The 27,294-nt window shown below is 46.6% G+C and overlaps 1 protein-coding gene across 5 annotated transcripts in view; it reads left to right on the top strand.

The window, feature by feature from the left end:
* Positions 1–27,294, top strand: part of STYXL1 (serine/threonine/tyrosine interacting like 1) — an 80,081-nt gene that overhangs the window by 23,356 nt on the left and 29,431 nt on the right. For all 5 annotated transcript variants that reach the window (XM_039243494.1, XM_039243495.1, XM_039243496.1 and 2 more), the window contains exons 3-5: positions 15,884–15,945; positions 19,164–19,302; positions 24,258–24,403. In XM_039243494.1, the coding sequence (XP_039099425.1) occupies positions 15,884–15,945; positions 19,164–19,302; positions 24,258–24,403 (347 nt within the window). The remainder of the gene's footprint in view (positions 1–15,883; positions 15,946–19,163; positions 19,303–24,257; positions 24,404–27,294) is intronic.

Here is a 27,294-nt window from a genome sequence, read left to right as displayed (position 1 = left end):
ACAACTGCTTGCAGTCTACTTATGTGGTTTAGCGTGTACACACGGGAGTGTGGCAGCCCCAGGACCCATCCTGTGCCTGGGTGACAGGGCCATAATATTGGATTATACACGCGGGAGGCCATTTATTATCTTTTTAATTGTTAATTGTATCTTTTTTTTTTTTTTTTTTTTGAGTCTCCCTGTCCCTATATACTTGAATTCCCAAATGTTTTTCTCTGGCAAGCGGGAGTAGGAAGAAAGATGGACGAATAGTTTTCAGCGCATACGACCCTGACCAGACTGAGGGAAGTATAATATAGCTGCCCTTCCATATATCTAGTACAGTCCACCCGGGATTTGCCATTTGATGGCTGTGTTGACATTGTCTCAGGCCTCTTGGAGATGAGAGAAGTGAGACAAGGGCTGGGGATCTGGCTCCAGGTGACCTGGGGTCCCCACCATTGGGCTTTCTGGGCAGTTGAGGTATAAAACCTTTGGCCCAGGCATGTTAAATTTCCAACAGGGATGGTGAACTTTTTTTCCCCATGAGGCAAGACAGTTTTTCCAATAATGGAGCTTTTGAGAAGCCAATCCCCAATAGTAGGACTGGAGTATTTTGTTTTACTTGTGGGGATCTAATTTTTTTAGTCTCTTATGGCCATTGTTTTCTTATGTTGGTACCAACGAAGTATCTTATCCACAAAAGGAAGGTGAGAGTTAACAGAAACCCCTCACCACAGTTTTAGTTGGCCGAAGGGGCCTTGGCCAATCCTATGGCAAAGAGTTGAGGAAGAATCACAATAATAGTGAGAAACAGGGGTGCCTGGGTGGCTCAGTTGGTTAAGCACTCAACTTTGGCTCAGGTCATGATCTCACGGTTTGAGCCCCACATCGGGCTCTGTGCTGACAGCTCAGAGCCTAGAGCCTGCTTCAGATTCTGTGTCTCCCTCTCTCTCTGGCCCTTGCTGCTCTCTCTCTCTCTCTCTCTCTCTCTCAGAAATAAAAACATTTAAAAAAAATTTGAAAAATGATAGTTAGAAGCAAGGCATGACAGTGCATCACAGTGAGATGCAGATCTATTTATCTAGAAAATAAGGGCAGTCTTTTGTTTCACTGGGCCAGTGATTCCTCAAGCTTTTGCTGTGCATAGATCAGTCTGCTTCTGCAGTGACTCCATCAGGGCTGGGGTCTCCTGGGGCCTAGGGGGTTGCAGATTGCTCCTTCTGTAGGGTGAGCTTGCACGGCGTGGATGGGTCAGGAACACACTCCCAGTCTGGAGATGCCGGCTTCACTCTGCTGTAGTGAATCCGGGGACCCACTTTGGCTACCTTTACTGCAGTAGGGATGGATAAAATGACAGTGAATGGGCCCCTCCACAGGGGTTTCAGGGGCTGGACATTTGATTCCTTTATCCATATTGCATCTCTGGGTTAAAGAGGTGAGCGTTTGTAGTCAGATTTACAGGTAATCATTCTCTGACCCAGTGGTAAAAGGTGGTTAGGGCAAAGCCAAGGGCCTGCATCTGTTGTTTTAGGGTTAGATTGTCTCACTTGGATTCCCCCCTTATGTCCCTGATAATGGGGGGGGGGAGTGTGCCCATAAAGGATTTTATAAGGAGAGAACCCCATCTGTTTCTTTAGCCTCCCACTTGCGGCTGCAATCTGCCTCCCTGAAGGTGCCTTACTTCTCCCTAATGTTACCCCTTTCCCTGTTTATTCCTCCCCTGGAACAGGGCCTGTACCTGCTGTTGGGGAACAGGGATAATGACCGTTCTGCCTTCTTCAAGCTGATGAGGGACAGTGTAAGGGTCCAGCAGTGAGAGGCTACCCAAGGGTTGGTCAAGTGGCCCATAGTATGGTTTTCCAGGAAGGCTGGCAGGCATGAGGCAGCATAGATATTAGTAGACATAAAGAGAAAAATGCAAAGTAAAGATTATACTGACCAACAAAATGATACGTTGAGATAATGTCTACAGTTTCCAAACCTGTGAAATAATCTAGGAGAGACCCTGACTGTGTAAACAACATATGTCAGGGACTCTTTCATTACCCAGCTAATGGAGAACCAGGATCAGTAAGTAATCAATTGTGGCTCTATTTTCAAGAGTTTGGCCTTAACTTAATTAAAAAAATTTTTTTAATGTTTTTTAAAAATTTATTTATGAGAGAGACAGCGTGAGCAGGGGAGGGTCAGAGAGAGAGGGAGACACAGAATCTGAAACAGGTTCCGGGCTCTGAGCTGGCTGTCAGCACAGAGCCCGACTTGGGGCTCAAAACCATGAACCGTGAGATCATGACCTGAGCTGAAGTCAGACACCTAACCGACTGAGCCACCCAGATGCCACATATTAAAAAAAATTTTAAAGCATTTAATGCTTGTGAGGTGTTATTTAGAGCTTTGCTGAGTAATAGGCTTTATTTTGATGTGTAAAATTTTTTCAAGAGCCAGAAGTTCTACTAGAGAATGAGTAAAGGCAGCCATTTACCATTATTAATTTGTATTTTTAGGTGAGCCAAACCTGAGTATTATTTTATAAAGTAGAATTTTTATTACTTTTTATGCCTTGTTTGTCTTGTAGGGGAAAGCTCCTACCCAGTTAGTAAAAAATATTAACCCATACAAACCGATGTTGGCTTTTCTTTTTCTTTTTTTTTTTGACCTTGGCAACTGAGTGAGACCTAATTGTTAGTCTTTTCCTGGATAATCTCCAGTTCCTTGATTGTCCGGGAGAGCAAGTTTGTGGTTGAAAGGATTGTTTTTAAGACATATTTCATAGCCTGATACCACTTGCAGAACTGTCCTTGACAATTTCTTTTCCCCAGCAAACGTCCTTTGAACCATTTGATAAGTTTTGTCCCTCCCTAAATGAAAGGTCTTATGCTGTGTTTTAATAATCTTTTAGCTCTGTGAGCTTGGTAGTAGTAATTGCCCTGCTCTGTTTTAACCATTCCAAGGGCTGGAGACGGTGTTTAGGAGTCAGACCCCAGTGTATTTATTTATTTATTTATTTAGGGGGAGGGGAGAGTAAGTGGGATTGAGTCTCCTTTAATAATTGATATAGCAGCAAATTGCTTTTCTGAACCCTGGTCTCTGTAGTCTACAATACCCAGTAATTTTCAAAAGCTCACATAATTGTTTATCTGTCCTGAGTTAGTAGCACCAGTCTCTAATTTAGTTATAATGTCCCTTCCTAGCCAGTGATGACGGCTCTCTGGCATTATCAGGAAAGAATGAGAAAAACTGGGTTTTCCCATATACATCCCAGGGGCTGAGAGAAAAATTAGAAGTTTTCCAGAGGTGCTTCTAATAGTCATTTGGATAGTTGGCCTGGAGTAGAAAGGAGGACAGAAAAGGGAGCTCTGGTGTTAAGAAGGAAATCAACCAGTTCTTCTGTATTTAGAATTACTGAGGTTCTGGGTTTCTGATAGACCATTGGTTTAGGGGAGCCACCGTGAAGAGCCCTAGGTCCCTGTTAGTCCCTTCCAGAGACTTGGTTATCTGAGCCTTCATAGATTGAGGTCCTCGACATTCAGATCTCCAGTGACTGTTTCCATATCAGGGGCATGGCTTATGGGGTTTTCTTTTTTTTTTTTTTTTTAATTTTTATTTATTTCTGAGAGAGAGAGACAGCATGAGCAGGGGAGAGTCAGAGAGAGAGGGAGTCATGGAATCCGAAGACAGGCTCCAGGCTCTGAGCTGTCAGCACAGAGCCCGATGCGGGGCTCGAACCCATGAACCGTGAGATCATGACCTGAGCCAAAGTCGGACGCTTAACCTAACCGACTGAGCCACCCAGGCACCCGGGGTGGGGGTCGGGGGCAGGGGGGGAGTTCATTTTGATTGTCCCCTCTGAGGATGTTCTCATTTAGTGCTCTGAATGGCCATAGAAATGGCACTTGGTGCCAGGACCTCGGGAAGTCGGTCTGACATAGGACATAAGGCCACAACTAAGACCCTAGATTTTTTTTTTTTTAAACCTTCTTTTCTGTTTTGTTTGTAATATACCCAATTGGCCACTCATAAGAGCTCCTCCATCCTTCCTTTAAGGCCAACATCCAATTTTTTTTTTTAATATTTTATTTATTTCTAGGAGAGAGAGAGAGACAGTGTGAGCAAGGGAGGGTCAGAGAGAGAGGGAGTCACAGACTGAAACAGGCTCCAGGCTCTGAGCTGGCAGTCAGCACAGGGTCCGACGCGAGGCTCGAACCCACGAACCGCGAGATCATGACCTAAGCGAAAGTCGGACGCTTAACCGACTAAGCCACCCAGGCGCCCCGGCCAACATCCAATTTTTGCATTTTCTCTGAATATCTAGGGCTGATTGAATGACAAATTTGTCTTTTAAAATTATCTCAGCCTTAGGGTCGTCAGGGGAGATAGCCATATATTTAATGAGAGCCTCCTTCAACCTCTCCAGGAAGGCCCTCAGGCTCTCATTTTATGTTTGTAAAATAGTGGCTAATTTAGCATAATTTAAGGGCTAAATCTTAGATTGCCTTCATTTTTTTCTAAAATATCTGTGTCATTCAGAGTCTGATTTAACAAAAGCATGATATCTTTTCAGATCAACTCAAAAACATATGTAATATTCTGAAAAGCTTTTATAAATGTATCCAATTAGAAAACTGACCTAAATCTCCTTTTATCTATTTTAAACCTTGTAAAGTTTTTGTTGTTCTGTTTTGTTTTGTATTTACCCCTCTGTTTTCTGCCTGTAGGACCTTGGGGGTAGGACTATAACCAAGCAAGCTTTTCTTGGTTGTCTTAGGATGCACTAATTTTATTTTGGCTCAAGAGTAACTTACATATCGGGGCGCCTGGGTGGCTTAGTCGGTTAAGCGTCCGACTTTCGCTTGGGTCATGATCTCGCGGTTCGTGGGTTCGAGCCCCGCGTCGAGCTCTGTGCTGACTGCCAGCTCAGAGCCTGGAGCCTGTTTCGGTCTGTGACTCCCTCTCTCTCTGGCCCTCCCCTGCTCACGCTGTCTCTCTCTCTCTCCTAGAAATAAATAAAACATTAAAAAAAATTAAAAAAAAAAGAGTAACTTACATATTGATAATTGGCCATTGAGGGAGGGGGTTAAAGGGCCAAAGTCAAGGTCTTTTCCCCTACCTTTTTTAACAATGCCCACACAAATATGTTTCAGCCACGTGGGTATCCATTTTGGCATACAGTGGGCTAAGCTTAGTAAAGTGGCTCCCATGTATCTTAGTAAAAGCCCTTTATATATCATCCATCTCTCATATGGCAGAGGCATCCATTTCTCTAGTAAACAAGAACAGCACAAATGTGGAGGATTTGGAGGCTGGCGTCAAGGGTATTGCCATCATTTCCCCAGCCTTTGGATCAAAGGAGGAGGAATTTTAATCTTAATCCTGTGTACTTTTTAAAAATCCACTTATTTTAACTTTAGTCCATCTTGACCATATATAAAATTTATTTTTAAAGATTATCCTTCACAAGCCTTCTACAACTTTGGCATTTAGATTTTGTCCCTAGCCATTTTCCTCCAGATAACCAGTCTCATTTAGGATAAAATCACTTTCTTTTACCTTTAACAAAAATATATTTCCATTCCTTATATCTTTCTTACATTACCTCCTACTTTCCTACATACAGGGTTGCTTTTCTTATTTTCAATAGTCTTAAGTACACTTAGTAGAATTTTAACTGCTAGTAGCCTTGGTCTCCAGTAAAAACTAAGTAGTAATCAATTGTGAACTCTGTTATATCAGAACCTTTTTAGATGGCAAATTTATGAATCCATTCAGCACAAAGCATGTTTTTCAAGAGTTCCAAATGTCCTTACTTTTTTTGCAACAAGTCAAAAGCACAAAACTACATCTAGTAATTAGTGCTTTAGCTTCTTATCTCCTTAGCTTGCCAATGAGTTCAATTTCAATTTATCACGCAAACAAAACTTTAATGTTTTAGGTTACCAAGGACTTTGAAAGCTATCTTAACAATTACCCATGAAAACTATGAGACAGACAAAATTAGCCATCACTTTCAGTCCTCCTTTTGTTAACAAATTGGAACAGAGATAACATGAGCTTATTTGACCTTCAGCAAATCTACATAGAATACGCGTTTCTGTTTTGTTGGGTTTTTTTAATGTTGATAAACATTGTCTATCTCAAATCAACAAACTTAAATGAACTTAAACATTGAATTCATTTTACTTGAGTCCAAGTAAGACACTTTGTTCCCCATGGTTAATTTTTACCTGGAAAGTTGGTGGGAAAATCCGACTTCAGTGGTCTTTGCTCCTCAACTTCTAGGGTAGGAGGAGGAGCTGACCATGCCTGAGGCATTGAGGAGCCAGTTATGCAGGCCCCCCCCCGCCCCCCCCCCACCGTCCACCCAGGTGGTACAGAAAAGGAGTGGGGGAAGGGAGGGTGAAGGAGGAGAGGTGCCAGCAGAAGGCAGAGAAAGGGAATTCCCAGTTTTAAATCTTGTCAGCTCAGACAAAGGAGCAGACCTTAGGTTTCTTTTGTTTTCCACCAGTGGAATTAGTCAGTCTGTGTCAGTCCAGAGAAGACAGGGAACTTCCCCAAAACAAAAGGAGTTTTGGCAGCTGCTTAGGAATATTCCCTGAAGTCTGTGTTCTGAGGTAGAATAACCAGCGACACTTGGCTCTAATTATTATAGTTATTGATCCAGAAAATGAATGAGAGACCTGTCCCCATACACAGCTACATGGCAACTCCAGCCTGCCACCCCAGTGCCTTAGAGTTGCAGCTTCGTTCCTCTTCCCTTGTGGAATTACTAGTGCAACCCCGGGAGGTGATCAGGCTCCCCTTCTGTCTATTACAGGCAGGTCTACTAAAATGAACCTGGGTTCTTACCAGTCTGACAGGCGCTTCCTGAGCTGGTTCCTGGGCCTCACCGGTTCCTTTAGCGCACATGGGGTCCTCACCCCAGTATGTCGGGAGAGCTAGTCTCCTGCGGATCCAGGGGTCCACTGGCGCCAGGTAGCTGCCTCTCCCTGCGCCCTGAGGTTTGCCTCTCCAGTGGCAAAGGAGGTGGAAGTACACCATCTCCAAATCCCGTATGAGCCACCAAGCAATGTAGCAGGATTCTCGCACAGAGAGTCGTGACACCGAGACTTTTCTTTCCAGGAAGCAACTTTATTACAGCCGGTGTCGCTCAGTTGGGTTCGTACCCAAAGAACTGAGCCCTGAACACCACGTGGCATGGTTTTTTATATAATTTTTTTCTTTTTTGTCTCTCATATATGGTAACACACAAACATACAGTCTGATTAACGTGATCTCATGTTACAAAATCATAAGGGATATTATCACATACAAAAATAATAAGGTTGCCTTGAGATGTTCTTTCCTTCCTTCCTTCCTTCCTTGGACCCTACCATAGAGGCACCTCTGCACATCCATTTCTTTCTTTTTTGAAAAAAATTTTAAATGTTTGTTTATTTTGAGAAAGAGAGAGAGGGACTCTGTGAGTGGGGGAAGGGCAGAGAGAAAGAGAGGGAGACACAGAATCCGAGGCAGGCTCCAGGCTCTGAGCTGTCAGCACAGAGCCCAACGCAGGGTTTGAACTCACGAACTGAGAGATCATGACCTGAGCCAAAGTCAGGTGCTTAACCGACTGAGCCACCCAAGTGCCCCTGCACATCCATTTCTTTAGTCTCTGTTGCTGATTTGTGAGTTCTGGTAGACACTTGGATCATTAGACATTACCACAAGTCTTTTCTCTTTTGAAATATTATCCCCCCCACTTTTACAGCTCATTATTTTATGTGTGTGTGTGTGTGTGTGTGTGTGTGTGTATGTTGTATCTAGCAATCTTGATGTGCTATCCTGTTAATCCTAATTGTTTATGGTTCTTTTGGATTTTCTTTCCTTTTTTTAAAGTTTATTTTGAGAAAGTGAGAGAGAGAGAGAGGAGGGGCAGGGAGAGAGGGAGAGTGAATTCCCAAGCAGGCTCTGCGCTGTTAGTTCAGAGCCTAACATGGAATACAGACTCAGAAACCAGGAGATCATGACCTGAGCCAAAACCAAGAGTTAGAGGCTTAACCGACAGAGCCACCCAGGCGCCCCTCTGTTAGGTTTTCTATATAGACCATCATATTTATCTATATATAATGACAGTTTTATTTCTTCCTTTTCAATTCTTCTACGTTTTACTCCCCCCCACCCTTATCTCCTGGCATTGCTGTGCCCTTTGCTTTCTTGTGTGATGTTACACAGGGATGTTTTATCTTTTTCCCTACCTTTACCTATTTGCTATGATGTTTGCTGTAGCTATTTAGTAATTTTTTCCAACAGGTTAAGGAAGTTCTTACTAAAGACTTTTTTTTTTCATGACATGAATTGAAACTTTTGCTGCCAAAGGTTCCAAATAGACAAAGCAAAACCAATGAATCACTGAAGTAATAATAAGTAAACATTTATTGTACACACACACACACACACACACACAGAAAAGACAGTTTGTAAACTGGGAACATTCAAACCAGACTGAGATAAGGCTCAGGGGTATGTTTGCTATAAAGCTGCACAGTGGGAAAACAGCATTTATTTTTCCACAGTGATTGTTCACAATATTATAATATTTTTAAAAATTAAAACTTTTTTTTTTTTTTTTTTTACAAATGTTTATTTTTCAGAGAGAGAGAGAGAGAGCGCTAGAGAAAGAGAACCTAGGGGCAGAGAGAGAGAGGGAGACACAAAATTTGAAGCAGGCTCCAGGCTCTGAGTTGTTAGCACAGAGCCCGATGCAGGGCTGGAACCCACAAACTGTGAGATTACGACCTGAGCCCAAGTCGGACATTTAACCGACTGAGCCACCCAGGCGCCCTCCATAATATTACAATTTTCAATGGTTTCCTCTTATCCTTGGGAAACAGTTCAAAGTTTGCTTATCATTTCCAGAGACCCAAGCAAGACACGATCCAGGTCAAGTTAGCTTTGTAAAATAAGCTGACTTAAGCTTTGTTTGTTTCACTGAACTGATTTTATCTGCTCAGGGACTTTGCAAGGTTGGTCTGTTTCTGATTTTAACAGATCTATCGAAATAAACATAGTTTTTCTCCTTTTTAAAAGAAGTTTTTGTTCATTTTGAAAGAGAGCAGGGGAAGGGACAGAGAGAGAGAGAGAGAGAGAGAGAGAGAATCCCAGGCAGGCTCAGCACTGTCAGCTCAGAGAGCAGCCCGATGCAAGGCTTGAACTCTGGAACCGTAAGATCGTGACCTGACCCGAAGTTAGACGCTTAACCCACTGATATTAACCCGGGCGCCCCTTTAATATCTTAATGTGATTTTTCTAGTATTACATAGTCCTTACTCTGTCATCACATATTGTGTCCACACCATTAGATTTGACTTATGATTTCTGACTTCCACATCCATATTAATGAGTGAAATGAGCTTACAGTGTACTATACTTAGTTTTGTTTGTTTTTAAACAATACAGACCATGTATCTGACTTCTTTTGCTCATGATTCTGTAAAGATTCACTCAGAGGGCGCCTGGGTGACTCAGTCTTTTGAGCATCCAACTCTAGATTGTGGCTCAGGTTGTGATCTCACAGTTGTGGGATCAAGCCCTGCGGTGGGTTCTGTGCTGGGTGTGGCACCTGCTTCAGAACGTCTCTCTCCCTCTGCCCTTCTTCCCTACTCATGTGCATTCTCTGGAAAACAAAAACAAACAGAAATTTACTCATAATGTTACATTAGCTACATGTAGTTGGTTCACGTTTGTTGCTCACACAGTCCACAGGTAAACAAAGCCAGACCCTCCTTAAAGAGGTAAGGACAGACTTTAATCAGTAATATACTGTTGCAATAGGAAAGAGTCCAGTGTGCATTGAACTCTGCTTTGGATGGCAGAGAGGTCACTGGGGGTGATTTAAGGGAGTGAGGGAGGGGGTGGGAGAGGGAGTGTGGGATGCAGGGGACTGGGGAAAGTGAAAAATTATAGGAAGTGTAGGGGGTGTGGTCCATGTGAAATCCATCTGGGTTTGCTGACTGGAGTTTATCATGTTAGACTCCTGCCCTTCCCCGGAGGCTGGGAGACAGGGGACCTCCCTTCAGATATTGGCTGGGCAAACAGAAAGTCCTTTTGGTAGCCTCCAGTTTTCTCAGGCAGGTAGTTTAAGGGAGGCTGGGGTCAGGCTAGGGATGTGGCCTTGAGTGGTTTCTAAAGATGTCTTTAATGGGGCACCTGGGTGGCTCAGTCGGTTAAGCATCTGACTTCGGCTCAGGTCATGATCTTGTGGTCCATGAGTTTAAGCCACACGTCAGGCTCTGTGCTGACAGCTCAGAGCCTGGAGCCTGCTTCAGATTCTGTGTCTCCCTTGCTCTCTGCCCTTCCCTGACTCGTGCTCTGTCTCTTAAAAATAAGTATTAAAATTAAAAAAGAAAAAGAGGTCTTTAAAGTAAAGATATCCTCACATGGCTGAGGTTTTTTTTTTTTTTTTTTGATTTGTTTTTTCATGCATGGACTTACAAGTTCTTTATAAAATAAACTCTGGGTTTAAGTCTTTTTGTTATTTGTATTGCAGATCTTTTTTCTCTGTGGCTTGCCATTTCATCTTCCTTTTTTAAAATTTAATTCATTTTTAAAATTTACATCCAAGTTAGTTAGCATATAGTGCAACAATGATTTCAGGAGTAGATTCCTTAATGCCCCTTAGCCATTTAGCCCATCTCCCTTCCCATGACCCCTCCAGAAACCCTCTGTTTGTTCTTCATATTTAAGAGTCTTTCATGTTTTGTCCCCTTCCCTGTTTTTATGTTATTTTGCTTCCCTTCCCTTATGTTCATCTGTTTTGTATCTTAAAGTTCTCCTATGACTTAAGTCATATGATATTTGTCTTTTTCTGACTAATTTCGTTTAGCATAATACCGTCTAGTTCCATCCACGTAGTTGCAAATGGCAAGATTTCATTCTTTTTGATTGCCGAGTAATACTCCGTTGTATATATATACCACGTCTTCTTTATCCATCATCCATCGATGGACATTTGGACTTTTTCCACATTTTGGCTACTGTTGATAGCACTGCTATAAACATTGGGGTGCATTTGCCCCTCCGAAACAGCACACCTATATCCCTTGGATAAATACCTAACAGTGCAATTGCTGGCTTCTAGGGTAGTTCTATTTTTAATTTTTTGAGGAATCTCCATACTGTTTTCTGGAGTAGCCGCACCAGTTTGCATTCTCAACAGCAGTGCAAAAGAGATCCTCTTTCTCTGCATCCTCACCAACATTATTGTTGCCTCAGTTGTTAATGTTACCCATTCTGACGGGTGTGAGGTGGTTATTTCATTGTGGTTTTGATTTGTATTTCCCTGATGATGAGTGATGTTGAGCATTTTTTTCGTGTGTCAGTTGGCCATCTGGATGTTTTCTCTGAAGAAGTGTCTATTCATGTCTTTTGCACATTTCTTTGCTGGATTATTTGTTTTTTGGGTGTTGAGTTTGATAAGCTCTTTATAGATTTTGGATACTAACCCTTTATCTGATACATCATTTGCAAGATGATCTTCTCCCATTCTTTCGGTTACTTTTTGCTGATTGTTTCGCTGATTGTTTCCTTTGTTGTACCAAGCTTTTTAGTTTGATGAGGTCCCAGTAGTTCATTTTTGCTTTTGTTTCCCTTGCCTCCAGATACGTGTTGAGTAAGAAGTTGCCACTGTCAAGGTCAAGGAGACTTTTGCCTGCTTTCTCCTAGAGGATTTTGATGGCTTCCTGTCTTCAATTTAGGTCTTTCATACATTTTGAGTTTATTTTTGTGTGTGGTGTAAGAAAATGGTCTAAGTTCATTTTTCTGCATGTCGCTGTCCAGTTTCCCAGCACCACTTGCTGAAGAGACTGCCTTTATTCCATTGGATATTCTTTCCTGCTTTGTCAAAGATTAGTTGGCCATACATTTGTGGGTCCATTCCTGGGTTCTCTATTCTGTTCCATTGATCTGAGGGTCTGTTTTTGTGCCAGCCCTTTCACCTTCTTAATTTTGTATTTTGATGAAAAATGATAGAAATTCTTGATTTTAATACAGTTAGGTTTACCTGTATTTTCTTTTTTGGTTAGTGCTTTCTTATGCCTTTTTTTTTTTTTTTTAATTTTAGAGCGAGTGTGCACAAGGTGGGGAGAGGGGCAGAGGGAGAGCCAGAGAATCCTAAGCAGGCTCCAGGCTCGGCTCAGTGCAGAGCACAACACGGAGCTCGATCCCATACCCTTGGGATCGTGACTAGAGCCGAAATCTAGAGTCGGACGCTCAACCGACTGAGCCCCTCTTATGTCTACTTAAAGAAATACTTTATTTTTTAGAGTAGTTTTAGGTTCATAGCAAAGTTGAGCAGAAACTCAGTCAGTTAAGTGTCTATCTCTTGATTGCAGCTCAGGTGAGGATCTCACAGTTTGTGGGATTGCACCTGAGTGGGGCTCTGTGCTGACAGGGCAGACCCTGCTTCAGATTCTTCCTCTCCCTCTCTTTCTGCCGTGTGTGTGTGCGCGCGCGCGCGCACACGCGCATGTGCGCGCGCGCGCGCACACGCGCATGTGCACATTCAAGTAAACATTTTATTTTAAAGTCTTGCAAACCTTTTTTAATACATATATTTTTAATCTTTATTTGTTTTTGAGAGAGACAGAGTGCGAACAGGGGAGGGGCAGGGGGAGAGGGCGACACAGAATCCAAAGCAGGCTGCAGGCTCTGAGCTGTTAACACAGAGCCTGACGTGGGGCTCAAATTCCCAAGCCAGGATATCATGACCTGAGCTGAAGTCAGATGCCCAATCGACTGAGCCACCCAGGTGCCCCTCAAGTAAACATTTTAAAAAGTAGAGAGTTACTAAATTCCCCCCGTCCCCAACAGAAGCACAGCCTCTCCCACTGTCGTCATCCCCCACCAGAGTGGTGTGTATGTTATTATTGATGACCCTACATTGATACTCAGTTATCACCTAAAGCCCAGAGTTTACATTAGTGTTGTACATTCTCTGGGTTTTGACAAATGTATGACCTATGTCCATCATTACAGGATGCTGCATTTCACTAAGAGTCCTGAGTGCTCTTGTGTATTCGGCCCTCCCTCCCCACTGACCCTGACAACCACTAATCTTTTTATGGTGAAAACACACAGTTGTGTATTTTCAGGGATGTCCTGAAACCATACATTTGGAACCATACAGTATACAGCCTTTTTGGACTGGCTTCTTTCACTTCTATATTCTTTAACTTTCCTCCATGTCTCTTCCAGACTTGATAGCTGGGTGTGCATTCATGCGTGTGTGCATGCGTGCACACATGCTCAGTAATATTCCATTGTCTGGATGTACCCCATATCCATTCACCTATTTAAGGACATCTTCTTTGTTTTCAACTTCTGGCAGTTATGACAGAAAGCTGCTATAAACATTAGTGGTCATAACCTTTCAACTAATTTGGGCAAATACCAAGGAGCACGATTAACTGGTAAGAGTGTGTTTAGTTTTGTTAGAAACTGCCAAACTGTCTTCCAAACTACCTACCATTCTGGTTTCTGCCAGCAATGAATGAGTATTCCTGTTGCTCCACATCCTTACCAGCATTTGGTGTTTTCTATGTTTTGGATTTTTTTTTATGTTTATTTTTGAGAGAGAGAGAGAAACACAACACGAGTGGCGGAGGGGCAGAGGGAGGGAGAGACAGAGTCTGAAGCAGGCTCTGAGCAGTCAGCACAGAGCCCGAAGCAGGGCTTGGACTCACCAACCATGAGATCATGACCTGAGCCAAAGTCGGATGCTTAACTGACAGAGCCACCCAGGTGCCCCAGATTTTTGACATTCAGATAGACAAATAGGCGTGTAGGGGTAGCTCACTGTTTCAATCTGCATTTCTTTGACATGATGTGGAGCATCTTTTTCTATGCTTATTTGCCATCTGCATAATTTCTTTGGTGTGCTATGTCTGTTCATGTCTTTTGCCCATTTTTAAATCACGTTGCTTGTTGTTGAATTTAGGAATGATGTTTTGGGGTTCCTGGCTATCTCAGTCAGTGGAGGATATGACTCATGATCTTGAGTTTGTGAGTTCAAGCCCCACGTTGGGTGTAGAGATTACTTAAAAGATATTTTATGGGTGCCTGGGTGGCTCAGTCAGTTGTGCGTCTGATTCGATTTCAGCTCCAGTTGTGATGTCATGGTTTGTGAGTTCAAGCCCTGAATCGGGCTCTGTGCTGACAGCTCAGAGCCTGGAGCCTGCTTCAGATTCTGTCTTCATCTCTCTGCCCCTCCCCTGCTTGTGCTCTGTCTCTGTCTCGCTCTCAAATATAAATAAACATTAAAACACACTTTTCCTGGGGCCCCTGGGTGGCTCAGTCAGTTTGGCGTCTGACTCTTGATTTTGGCTCAGGTTATGATCTTACGGTTCATGAGTTTGAGCCCTGTGTCAGGCTCTGCGCTGCCAGTGTGGAGCCTGCTTGGATTCTCTCTCTGCCCCTCCCCTGCTCATGTGTGTTCTCTCTTTTAAAATAAATATATAAACTTAAGCAAATAATATCTTAGAAAATGATGTTTTGGATAACAGTCCTTTTTAGAATTCATGCCTAAGATTCTGTTCCTGTTCCTCATTCCTCCCAACTTTGAGGATGTCCGTGTCCTGCCTTCTGTGCTAGCAGGTACATTAGACCCTCAGTTCCTAGGTTTTAGAGTCTGAACTTGGGTCTAAAAATTCCATGGAGCATTTAGGATGAGCTCGCTCTGGCTTTGATTTTCTCCCTTCCCACTTGTTTGGACCTCAGAGAAAACTTCCCCTAAATCAAAGATCCAAAGTCTCACTACTTCTGGGGGCTGTGTGGGTGTGAGTCTGATGAGGCAGGAGAGTCACGTGGGCAGCCTGGAATAGTGGAACCGCATGCCTTGAGTTTTAAACTGACAATTCCTATCACCTAACTGCCTGAACAAATACACGTTGAGGATGGTGCAAGTACTCTAAGTAGTTTGGTCATATGATCCTTTGCAAATACAGTTATTAAAAATACTTTTTCTGGGGCACCTGGGTGGCTCAGTCGGTTAAGCATGCAACTTTGGCTCAGATCATAATCTCACTGTTTGTGTTCGAGCCCTGCGTCGGGATCTGTGCTGACTGCTCGGTGCCTGGAGCCTGCTTTGGATTCTGTTTTGTGTCTCTGCCCCTCCCCTGCTTGCTTGCGTGCTCTCTCACACTCTCTCTCAAATATAAACAAACATTTTTTAAAAAAAGTGCTTTTCTTGGGGTGCCAGGGTGGTTTAGTCAGTTGAATATCCAACCCTTGAGTTTTGGCTCAGGTCATGATCTCATGGTTTGTGAGTTCATGTCCCACATTGGTCTCTGCATTGATAGTGTAGAGCCTGCTTGAGATATTCTCTCTCTCTCTCTTTCTTCCTCTGTCTCTGCTCCACTCCTGCTTGTGCATGCATGCTCTCTCTCTATATATATATAAAATAAATATTAAGAAAAAAAGACTGGGGGTGCCTGGGTGGCTCAGTCGGTTAAGCATCTGACTTCGGCTCAGGTCATGATCTCACAGTTTGTGGGTTTGAGCCCTGCGTCGGGCTCTGTGCTGACAGCAAGCTCAGAGCTTGGATCCTGCTTCAGATTCTGTGTCTCCCTCTCTCTCTGACCCTCCCCTGCTCATGCTGTCTCTCTCTCTCAGAAATAAATAAAACATTAAAAAAAAAAGTGTGTTTATTTTGGGGCACCTGGGTGGCTCAGTTGGTTAAGTGTCCAACTTTAACTCAGATCATGATCTCACGATTTGTGGGTTTGAGCCCCACATCAGGCTCCGTGCTGACAGTGTAGAGCCTGCTCTGTCCCCTTCTTTCCCCGCCACTCTCCTTCCCCTGCATGTGTGTTTACTCTCTTTCTGTCTCAAAAACAACTAAAAAACAACAACAACAACTTTTCCTTTCCAGATGTGCGTTCCAAATGGGAGTATGATGAAAGCCATGTGATCACAGCCCGTCGAGTGAAGAAGGTATACCGGCAGAGTAAGGGGCAGCCTGGCTCCCTTACAGGAGCGTGGGGGTGAGGGTGGGGGGAAATGGAGGATTTTATCCTAGATCCAGGAGGTGCCGCAGTGTTGGACGCAAGGTAACAGAGTAGGACCGCTCCTGTGCATCCACCAAGAGGGTCTCCCATACCTGTCACATTCTCCCTAAGGTGTCCCCACCCCCCATCATGGCCAACAGCTTCACTGAGCAGATGCCTATTTAATTCCTTGATGTGCCAGGCACTGTTCCAGACCTTGGGGATACAATAGGATACAAGACACCCTTTGTTCCTTGTCTTCTCTCCTACTCAGGGAGCAGACAATAAACCATTAAGATAATTACTATAATTGAAAGATAGAAGCCACTTCTCTTCCCCACTTCCCCTCCCCCATTCCAACTTAAAAAAATGTGTTTATTTTTGAGAGAGAGAGAGCGTGCAAATGGGGGAGGGACAGAGAGAGAGAGAGAGAGAGACAGAGGGAGATAGGATCTGACCCGGGCTCTGCTCTGACAGCAGAGAGCCCGACTCGAACTTGCAAACTGTGAGATCATGACTTGATCGGACACTCAAACAACTGAAACACCCAGGCACCCCGCCCCCACTCCAACTTCTAAAAGAGACCGAGCCCTGAGTGCATTCACCACACACCCCCTTCCTGCCTTGAGATTCCTTTCTCCACCCCCACTGGGTATATCAAGTCATTGCCAAGCCTGCATCCTTCACTCAGGATCTGTCTCCATCCTGTCATCCAGACCACATCCTCCACTCTTGATTTCCAGGTTCTTTCTTTCTTTCCCTGGTTTCTCCTCCGTCTCCCTGGTTCAGCCTCATTTTCTCTAGTTGCTGTTTGAAGAAAACCACCAGTTTGTCCTGGGTCTCCTTCAGCTCTGTCCATGAACCTTCTTGCTCTGAGATTTCACCCAAGCTTCCGGCTTCAATTTTCCAACCGCGATTAGCTGTGCTGTCAGTTTTACTTCTAAAATTTTGTCTGGCAAAATTGTCCCCTCACTGTCCCACGGCCGCCCTGCTCGTGGATACACTATCTCTGTCCCCATGCTGCAGGTACCTCGCCAGAGTGGGCCCTCTGCCTCAGGCGTTTTCCTGGATTAAGCTTGCTGCTTGGGGGTGTAGCTCAGGGGTAGGGCATTTGACTGCAGGGTAAGCTTGTGGCCTAACACCCCCTACACCCCTCACCTCCCCATCATTACCTGCTTTATTTTTTCCTCCTGGGGTTTTCAGTTCTCTGGCTCTACACTCTAGCTCTTCATCCCCATTTCAGAACTTTCTCTGCCTTCTGCAGCCTGTTCAGAGCTTCTTCAGATGATGTGGGCTCCACTCTCAGATCTGCATGTTCTTATGATTCTGGAAGCTCCTTGGGTCTGGAAGAGACCTCCTCTGGGCCTCAGCCAGGCTGACGCCTCTTGGCTCCCCTCCCTAACTTTCTAGCCCTCAGCCCCAGCAGGACACACAGCCCCCAACTCGGTGCTGACAGCCTCCCCCTCTAGCCCCCTCTCCTGGGGTGGAAAGAGACACACAGACACACACAGAATTGGAGGCAGGATCCAGGCTCCAAGCTGTCGGCACAGAGTCTGACATGGAGCTCGAACTAATGAACCACGAGATCATGACCTGAGCCTGAAGTCAGACGCTTAACTGACTGAGCCAGCCAGGTGCCCCTCAATTTTTTTAATGAGACAGAGCACAAGCAGGGGAGGGGCAGAGAGAGAGGGAAACACAGAATCTGAAGCCGGATCCAGGCTCTGAGCTGTCAGCACAGAGCCCGACGCGGGATTCGAGCTCACAAGCCATGAGATCATGACCTGAGCTGAAGTTGGATGCTTAACTGACTGGGCCACCCAGGTGCCCACAACCAACAGCCTCTTAATCTAGGTAATCCAGTTCTCATTGCCCCCTGAGCCCACTGCTGTCTCCAGCTTCCAGGAATTTTTTGCACAGGGATGTATGTGAAAGCTTTGCTTATCACCGTATCCCAGATGCTCAGTCTGGTCCCTGGCATCTGGGATGAACTCAGCACCTGTTGACTAAAATAAATGGCTGTAAGCTGTACCTTCTGCCTGGAACATCCCCCCCACTCTTGTCCCTCTGGCAAATTTCCCCTCCCCCTTGCCATCCCATCTCCAAACCTTCCCACCTTCCCCAGCCTTTCTGAGTCTTCCAAGCTAACACGGCCCTTTCCCTTTGCCTTTTTGAACCTCTGTATCCCAGAACCTGACCCGTGTAAGTGCAGAGCGCATCCTCCATGAACACTTACACGGATGGGCACATGCGTGTCCAGCCCCATCTGTTCTGCTCTCCACCTGCTCCAGCCTCCGTGGGCTCTCCTCTCCTTTCCCCTTTGCTGGTGTCTTCTCCACCCCCGGAAACGTCCCCTAGGAGAAACGGTGTACGCTTGCCCTGCAAGTCCTCTGTCCAGCCATCTTTGTCAGTCAGACCAGGTCACAAGGGATCGAGTTGGGCTCAGGATCCCCCGGACACTGCGAACGAGTGAAGACTAACTTCTCAGCCGGTGCCCAGCCAGGCCTCCTCGAGCTCTAGAACACCCTTTGGGATCCTGGTCGTTGTTCCTGCCCCCATGGTCCACCATCCTGGTGACTCAGCGGCTCCTGACTACTCACGACATCCTGCTTCCTGTTTGCCCTTTCCTCCCTCTGACAGTACCTACAGCCATGTGCCAGGCACTGTTCTAGAATCAGGGTACATCAGCAAGTACAAAAAGGCAAAAGTCCCACTCTTCGAGAGGTTACACTTGAGCTTACAGCTGGCCTCATTACATCTGCTTGCTCGTAACTTCTCATCCAAGCCCTCTGTTTACTGCCAAATTTTGGATTTGGCTGCCACTGCCAAGGACCTTCCCCCAGAGAGAGGATGTTATCAGGGTGGCCAGGGTCGCTCCGATGGCACGTGTGCAAGGCCGCCTCGCAGGCTGTGGGCCGGTCAGCAGACCAGCTCTTCTCCCGTCAGGCGCTGTCTCCGGTCCAGTCAGCTATGGTCAGCCATTCACAGCCAGGCATGTGGGTGCGGGAGGTGCTTGGAGCTCAGCAAACTCTCTGGTCCCTTCTTGGTGCTTCCGTGCCTGTGCGTGCTGGGAACAGGCCCGGTCTGACCTCCAGTGCTGGTGCGCAGGGGCATTTGCTTCACCAAAGCCACCTGCCATGCCAACCTCTCTTGTGGTTTCTTTAGAAGGCAAACAAGTATCTTCTCCCGGAGTCTGTGGATCTGGAGTGCGTGAGGTACTGCGTGGTGTATGATAACAACACCAGCACCCTGGAGATCGTCATAAAACAGGAGGAGGAAGATGACAACAATGACGATAGACCAGGTAGGTCTTGACAGCGAGGGAACCCCTTTGCCACATACTGGGAACCACACGAAAGGCTCTCCCGGGGGGAATGCCTGCAGTGTGGGTGGAACGCCCCTGAGACATGGTCACGTCAAGAACCAGGGAGCACCCGAGATTTTCCCTGCCTCGCAGGACAACAGGCAAATTTCCCCTGCCACAGTGTCACGGGCGCTCACAGACGACATGAGGCTCCTGAGTCCGAGTCAATGGACTTTATGACTTGGAGCAGCAAAAGTAGCCAGAATGCCCTCATTCTTCTGCACCGGTGCCCCAGTCCTCCCAGGGTGACAGGAAGGAGGGCCAAATAATACCTACCCACACGGTGGGTTGTGTACAGGAGAACCCTGTATCTCTGATAGTGGGAAGAAAGCCTGCCCACCCCTGGCTCTGGAGAGAGAAACCATCCATCTTCCAAAGCTGTTTGATATACAGATATTCTCAAAAAACTTTGACCTTTGCTCAAAGAACACGTAGAAACGTGAGAAGCCATGGAGAATTGTGTCGTAATACGTAACATCCTCGTTTTATAGAAGGGGAAATTGAGGCCCAGAAAGGGGCATGGAGTAACTTGCTCAGGGTCCCACACATGTTCTCATGTAATGAATTACCCCCAAACTTGGTAGCTTAATACAGCAAACACTAATTAATTAATGGGTACCAGGTTCTGGCACGGGGTCTCTCCCAAGATTGCAGTTGAGTTGAGGGTCGCTGTCATCTGAAGGCATGTCTGGGCCAGGGTGATGTGCATCTGAGGTGCCTTACTCACATGGGAACGGCCAGGAGGCCTCTGCTCCCGCCACCCAGACTTCTCCATAGGACCGGTCACTTGCACGGCCTCACAACACGGCAGCTGGTTTCCCCCAGAACGGGCCCTCTGAGTAGGAGAGAGAGTGCAAAGGACAGGCACATGCCTTTTCTGACAGAGTCCTGAGACTTCCCAGGCCACTTCTGCCACATTCTGTTCATTAGAAGGAAGTAATTGAGTGCGGTTTACTCTGAAGGGATGGGGAATCAGATTCCACTTTTTTTTTTAAGCTTATTTTTTTATTTATTTTGAGAGAGAGAGAGCAAGCAGGGGAGGAGCAGAGAGAGAGAGAATCCCAAGCCAGCTCTGTGCTGCCAGTGCAGAGCCCGATGCGGGGCTTGAACTCACAAACTGTGAGACTCTGGCCTGACTGAAATCAAGTCAGATGCTCAACAGACAGAGCCACTCAGGCACCCCTCAACCCCTTTATTTGTTGATTTTTAATGTTTGTTTATTTTGAGAGAGAGAAAGCGAGCACGTGTGAGCGGGGAGGGGCAGAAAGAGAGGGATAGGGGCACAGAGGCTCTGTTTCTTCTGGCTCAGCTGTGAATGTGCGTGGGTGTTTCCGTGGCCCAGGGTGTTCACCAGAGTGGTCACTAGGTGGCGCCAGACTTTCACCTTTAATGAAACCAGTCTTCCCCGGCGGTCCTTAGCCAGGAATTTGTGCCCTCACCCCAAGCTTATCTTGTGGGGCTCCAGTCTGCAATCCTAAGATTGCGGGCTGGACCCTAAAACCATAGGAAATGGTTGTCAATAAAGATAACCCCTCTACGTCCCAAAACTGACCTCATCTTGCCACGGAACCCTCATTCTCACTCCGTTAGGAAACCACAACCGCAAAACAACATAGCAAGACCTCAAACCACGTGCACACACATGTATATCCACACCTTGCCCAATCAAGGCACTTTTTTTCTCCTTTAAAATGGCATCTTTCAGGTGAACACAGAGTCTTTGGGGTAAAAGATCATTTCGAGGTTTTTCTCACGATCCCTTTCCCCTTCCTTTTGTTAAGCACCCACCTCCCCACCCCCCAAGGCAATTTGTCTGTGGGTAGAGCCTTCATCACATCCTAGAAGCAGGATTCCATCTCTCCTGCCCTCCTGGTGCATGCAGCTCACACGTGTGGCCCGTGGTCACAGGCCTCTGTTCTTGCTGTGTCTGTGTGTCCCCATCTAGGGTGAGTCACGAATGGTTCCCTGCCCCCAGCTCTGTGCCCTCCTTCCCAGGCTTTCCACAGGAGCTGCTGGCCCTTGGGCTGTTGCTACTTCTATCCAGGGTTCAGTTAGCCACCCTCCTGCCCTGCTGTGGCGGAGACAGGGCACAGGTGGTTTGTAGGGCCCCCAGCCCCCGCAGAGGGGGTGTTTTCACTTTCTCAGCTGGATCTCTTCTTAGGAACCTGGAGAGTACCTTTCCTTGTCTTGGCGTCTGGGGTTCTTTCTTTCCTTTTTAATATTTGTTTATTTTATTATTTTATTTTATTATTTTTTTTTGCGAGAGAGAGTGAGCGGGGGGAGAGAGAGAGAGAGACAGGCAGAGAGACAGAGAGAATCCCAAGCAGGCTCCAAACTCAGCGTAGAACCCGATGTGGGGCACAAACCATGAGGTCACGACCTGAGTCGAAATCAAGAGTTGGGTGTTTAATGGACTGAGCCACCCTCAGTGGGACTGTGCCCTGGGGCTCTTTCTCTAAACTCCTTTGACCAGGCCAAGGGCAGCCCCCTTCTTGTAGGAAAGACATTTTCCTTATGTTAAATCACTCTTCCTTCCCTGTAACATGTGGATTATAGACCTCCCCCTGCCTCGCCACCTCGGGCTCTTGACAGGTGTGGGTAGAGTTCCCCGGGCCAGGCATTCACAACAACCATGGCAGGAAGCTTTGGGAATTTGGTTGTTTCTTTTTCCTTCCTCTCTCCACACAGCCTGACTTTCCAGCCAATAGTCTGGCCAAGGACCAAAAATAATTGAACTTTGAGCTCCCTGCTGAGCAGTGAGCCCCTTGGCCTGGATGGCATCCTCCAGCCTCCTGAAGCAGTGGGTGCCCCAGTTTAACTGGGGAGTCAGTGGAGAATTCAGGGTTAATGAGATTAAAACTGAATTTAAGGTTTTAAATATATTAACCCCGTGATATCCATGGCCGGGCAGCCTGGGCCCCAGGCCGTTCTCCTGGCTTTCCCCTGGAATCTCTAATTACTCTCCTGGAAATTGGCCTTCCTCCACTGACCCGGGTCATGTGACCTTGACAGGGGAGCAGCTGTCTGGTTAAAGGCGGCAGCAGCACGTCCTGGGACTCCCTTCTCCTGGGCCCTCTGACCCTTTAGCCATTATTCAGCCTCTCACTCAAGAGGGAGGTGGTGCCTTCTAGGGTAGGGTCTGGCTCCTGTCTTATCAGACGGGTTCTCTCCTGGCCTGGTTGCTGACTCCAGGTTCTTTCTCCCGATGTCGTCTCTTTAGACAGGTCTGGAGGCTGCTGTTGGGCTCAGCAGCCCCTGCTGGAAGTGGCTTTCTCTCTCTCTGGACAAAGGTTCAATATAGAAGTCCAAGTCTACCCTTCCCTTTCCCCGTTAGCCGGCTAGCAACTTCAGAATCTGCTGCGCGATGTTTATCTTTAGGGCTCAGATCCAGACCTTGGGGTATCTTGGCTTGGCCTTAATTATGTAAACTTCCTGTCATATGTATATATCTAATTTGCACGCGGTCTCCTAATGATTGTGTGGATCAGCGAGGGCATTTAAGATTAACATATTGTCAAAACCACAATGAACTATCATTTCACACCCACTAGAAGGGCCATGATCCAAAAGATGGATGTCAACAAGCATCAATGAGTATGTGGAGAAATGGAACATGCCTGCATTGCATAACTGGTCTGAGTGTAAGATGGTGTTGATGCTGTGGAACAGTTTGGTGTTTCCTTCCAGAAGTTCAACATAGGGGTGCCTGGGTGGCTCATTCGGTTCAGCGTCTGACTTTGGCTCAGGTCATGATCTCACAATTCGTGAGCTCGAGTCCCGCTTCGGGCTCTGTGCTGACAGAGCCTGGAGCCTGCTTCAGACTCGCTCTCGCTCTCGCTCTCGCTCTCTCTGTCTCTCTGTGCCCTCTCCAGCTCATGCTCTGCCTCTCTCTCTTTCTCTCTCTTAAAAATAAGTAAACCTTTAAAAAAAAAGTTCAATAGAGAGCTACCGTATGATTCAGTTCCGCTCCTAGGTACGTACATGAAAACATGTGCCCACGGAATCTTGCGCACAGGGGCTCACAGCAGCACCATCCACAATCCACGATAGCCCAGACACGGGCATGATCCTATGTGCATTGGCAAGTGAATGGGTAAACCAAAAGGCACACGATGGAGTAGTATAGTCAGTGCTAAAAAGGAACAGGGTACTGGTCCACACTACAACATGGATGAAATTTGAAGACCTTATGCTAGGTGAAAGAAGCCAGACCCAAAATGTCATATTCACAATTCCCTTTGTATAAAAAGTCCAGAATGGGCAAATCCTTAGAGAGAAATTAGATCAGTGGTTGCCTCCTACTGGATGTTTGAAGAGAAATAAGGAGTGAAATCTTCTAATTGGTGCAGGACACCTCTGTGAATACACTGAAAACCATTACCTTCTATGCTTTAACTAGGTGGCTTATCTGGTATATGATATGTGTCATATATACATTAGAGAGAGCTCTCTTATGTTAAGTCATCTTTCCTTGCAATAATATGGGGGTCTATATAATCTAAGAGTTTACAGAAAAGAAGGATTGACAATTAGTAGCAAATGGCTTTTTAAAGTTTATTTTTTAATGTTTATTTTTGCGAGAGCGTGAGCAAGCAGGGGCAGAGAGAAAGAGAGAGACAGAACCCGAAGCAGGCTCCAGGCTCTGAGCTGTCAGCACAGAGCCCGATGTGGGGCTCCATTGCACCAACTGCGAGATCATGATCTGAGCCAAAGTCGGGTGCTTAACTGACTGAGCCACCCAGATGCCCCTTAAATTTCAGTTGTTAACACTTCTTTCCATTTATATTTGCTCAGTTTCCTATACCATTGCTTTTCCAGACAGGTGGCCATCTGTTGGAGCTCTGGGTGAATGGTGAGCACAGAGGGGACATTCACTCTTTGGTCTCCACTCTTAGGACTGATGCCTGGAGCTGCCGTTGAGTGTGGCAGAGCCCTGGCCCACCTCACCCGCCACCCAGTCTGCATCCTGAAGGGAGGCTATCAGAGCTTCTCGGCCATGTACCACTTCTTCCGGACGCAGAAGATCATCTGGATGCCGCAGGTAAGGCAAGGTGCCCAGCACAGGCAGGCTTTGGTGGGAGCCAGCCTTACCCCGGGATGGAAGGGTAGGGAGCTGGGGTAGGGGAAAGATGGAAAGGATGTAGGGGACTGTGCTTGGGAAATGAACTTGGGGCAGCCAGGAGGTCCAGGCCACTGTGATAGATTTATTATCGCCAGATTCAAGCCAGAGTTAGCGTGGTGTTTAAGAGGTAGGGCCCGTCCAGAACGTAGGGCTCCCTGAGGGGAGGGGGCTCCGGATGGTGGGCCATCATCAAAGACCAGCAGGGGCGCCACAATTTGAGGCTGCCTCTCCATTTGCAGCTGTCTGGACCCACAGGCTCTGGCTGGTCCAGAGGACCCAAAAAAGGGTGAGCTAGCATCCGCGACTATGAGGAGTTCTTTGCTAGTGGGGGAGACAAGGGGCGCCCCAGGTATCTGTAGCCTCCAGAGGCACCTCCTGGAGCCAAAGGGGAAGGAAGAGGAGCTGGTGGGCAGAGGTGGGTAGATGGCGCTTGAGGCAGGCAAGGGGTGGCCTTGACCCCACAGGCAGGGAGGGGGCTGGTCCCTGGAGGGCAGTATCAGGTTTATTGATGAGTCTGAAGAGAGTGGAATGTAAACATAGCCAGTGGGTGGGTGAAGGGGATTTCTTCTTTCCCATAATTGCCTTTAGCTTTTTGTTCATGGCAACATTTTAGGCTGATTCCATAAATTCTGGCCACTTCCAATCTAATCCTAAAATGGGGAAGTGTCCACATTAACTGGATCTTTTTAGAGATACATGGTGAAATATTTATGGGTAAAACAATATAACATCTGGAACTTCCTTCAGAGTAATCCAGGATGCGGTGGGAAATTGGTGAGGGAATAGAGAAAATATAGTTGGCTGCTAATTGATCATGTTCACAGATGAGTGACCTTCGCGGGGGTTTGTGATGTTGTATGTCTCTACTCTTGTATATTTTTGAAATAATTAAAAATTTTTTAATGTTTATTTTTGAGAGAGAGAGAGACAGAGCACGAGCAGGGGAGGGGCAGAGAGAGCAGGAGACACAGAATCGAAAACAGGTTCCAGGCTCTGAGCTGTAGGCACAGAGCCCGACGCGGGGCTCAAACCCAGGAACCATGAGATCATAACCTGAGCCGAGGTTGGACACTCAACTGACTGAGCCACCCAAACGCCCCTGAAATAACTGTTTTGAAGGAGAGTGAAAAGATGGAGTCCAGTGCAAGCTAGGCTTGTGTGCCATTCCAATCTCAGATCGGGATCAAATCTCATTTCTTCCCATCCCACAGAGCTGGACAGACAGTCTTCAGTTTGCTGGGGGTGGGAATCACGGAGGGGGGTGGTTAGCTTCAGGGACATCTGTTCTCTTGCCGGGGCTCCTGGGCCCGTGACTGTGGTGCTGGGGGTCCAGAGTGGGGCCAGCCTTGTGGGACTGGCCGCCCTCAGTGGTGGGAAAACACTTTCTCACTCTGGCCCAGCCTTGTTCTGTCTGTTGCCGGTGACCTTAGCCTCTGGTTTTCTTGGGCCCAGGCTCAGGGGCCCTGGTTATTACTAAGGATCTTTCAGAGAAAGCCAGCTGAGATCTCCTGCCAGAAGCACCCCCAATTCCTTGTTTTCCTCCGATGGTCCATGCCCTCTGACCACATCCACACTCCTTCACCCGAGTCCCTGAAGGGGCCACAAGGGAGTGATGGTTAGGAAAGAGACTGAGGCCGACCTCGCTGTAGCCCCTCCTTACCTTGCTGACTCAGCTGCCCCAGCCAGCCCTTGCAGAAAGGCCGAGACTCCTGTCTGAGGTTGTCTGTTTTCCCATGGCCAAGGTACTCGAGTCTCCCTGCCCTCCTTCCTCTGATATAACCATGGTTTGCTTTTCAGCTCACGAGGTATATATCCCATCTCCCCATCCTGCCAGGCATCCCTTGCTTGGAGAGGAGCCTCCCTTCTTGGCTTTTTAGTGTATGAAATAAGTATTTCTCTGCAAACATTACACTGCTGATAACTCACCCCCTGCTCTTAAAAAAAAAAAAAAAAAGCTTTAGTAAGGTATAATTGACATAGGATGAACTGCACATATTTCAATGTACATTTTGGTCAGCGTTGACGTGTATATACACCTGTGACTTGCCCTTGGCCCCAGTCTTTTTTTTCTTATGTTTATTTTTTAAATTTATTTTAACTTTTTAACGTTTATTCATTTTTGACAGAGACAGAGTACACGTTGGGGAGGGGCAGAGAGAGAGAGAGAGGGAGACAGAACCCGAAGCAGGCTCCAGGCTCTGAGCTGTCAGCACAGAGACCAGCACAGGGCTGGAAGCATGAGTTGTGAGATCGTGACCTGAGCTGAAGTCGGACGCCTAATCGACTGAGCCACCCAGGCACCCTGGTTTATTTATTTTTTTTTGAAAGAGAGAGATGCAGAGAGAGAGGGAGACACAGAATCCGAAGCAGGCTCCAGGCTCTGAGCTATCAGCACAGAACTTGACATGGAGCTTGAACTCGCGAACCATGAGATCATGACCTGAGTGAAGTCGGGCGCTTAATCGACTGAGCCACCCAGGCGACCCCCTTGGCCCCAGTCTTAACGTAGATTGGGAAGAGAGGTGGCTGGTGGCTGGTGGTGGCAGCTAGCAGGGCCTGCGTGGGATGCCCTTGGTGTCTGCGGCCCTCTGTAGAATGTAGGCACTAGTATTTGTCTGTTTTGGGACCTCTGTCAGTAATTCAGGGGCAAGAATGAAAGCCCCACTCACCTCCTGCCATGTCCTCTGACATGTTATGAGGCAGGGGTGTCCCTGCTGCTCCCAAGGAACTCCTTCTAGGAGGGGTGATGGGGGCACTGAACTTAGGCTTTAGGCAGAGTGACCTGCAACGTCCTCTGTTTTACACGTGGC

The sequence above is a fragment of the Hyaena hyaena genome, unplaced genomic scaffold, assembly GCF_003009895.1.
Source record: "Hyaena hyaena isolate Hyena2069 unplaced genomic scaffold, ASM300989v1 scaffold_228, whole genome shotgun sequence".
NCBI classification, from domain to species: domain Eukaryota; kingdom Metazoa; phylum Chordata; class Mammalia; order Carnivora; family Hyaenidae; genus Hyaena; species Hyaena hyaena.
The sequence above is the reverse complement of the archived record's forward strand: the minus strand, read 5'-3'. Positions and strand labels throughout refer to the sequence as shown.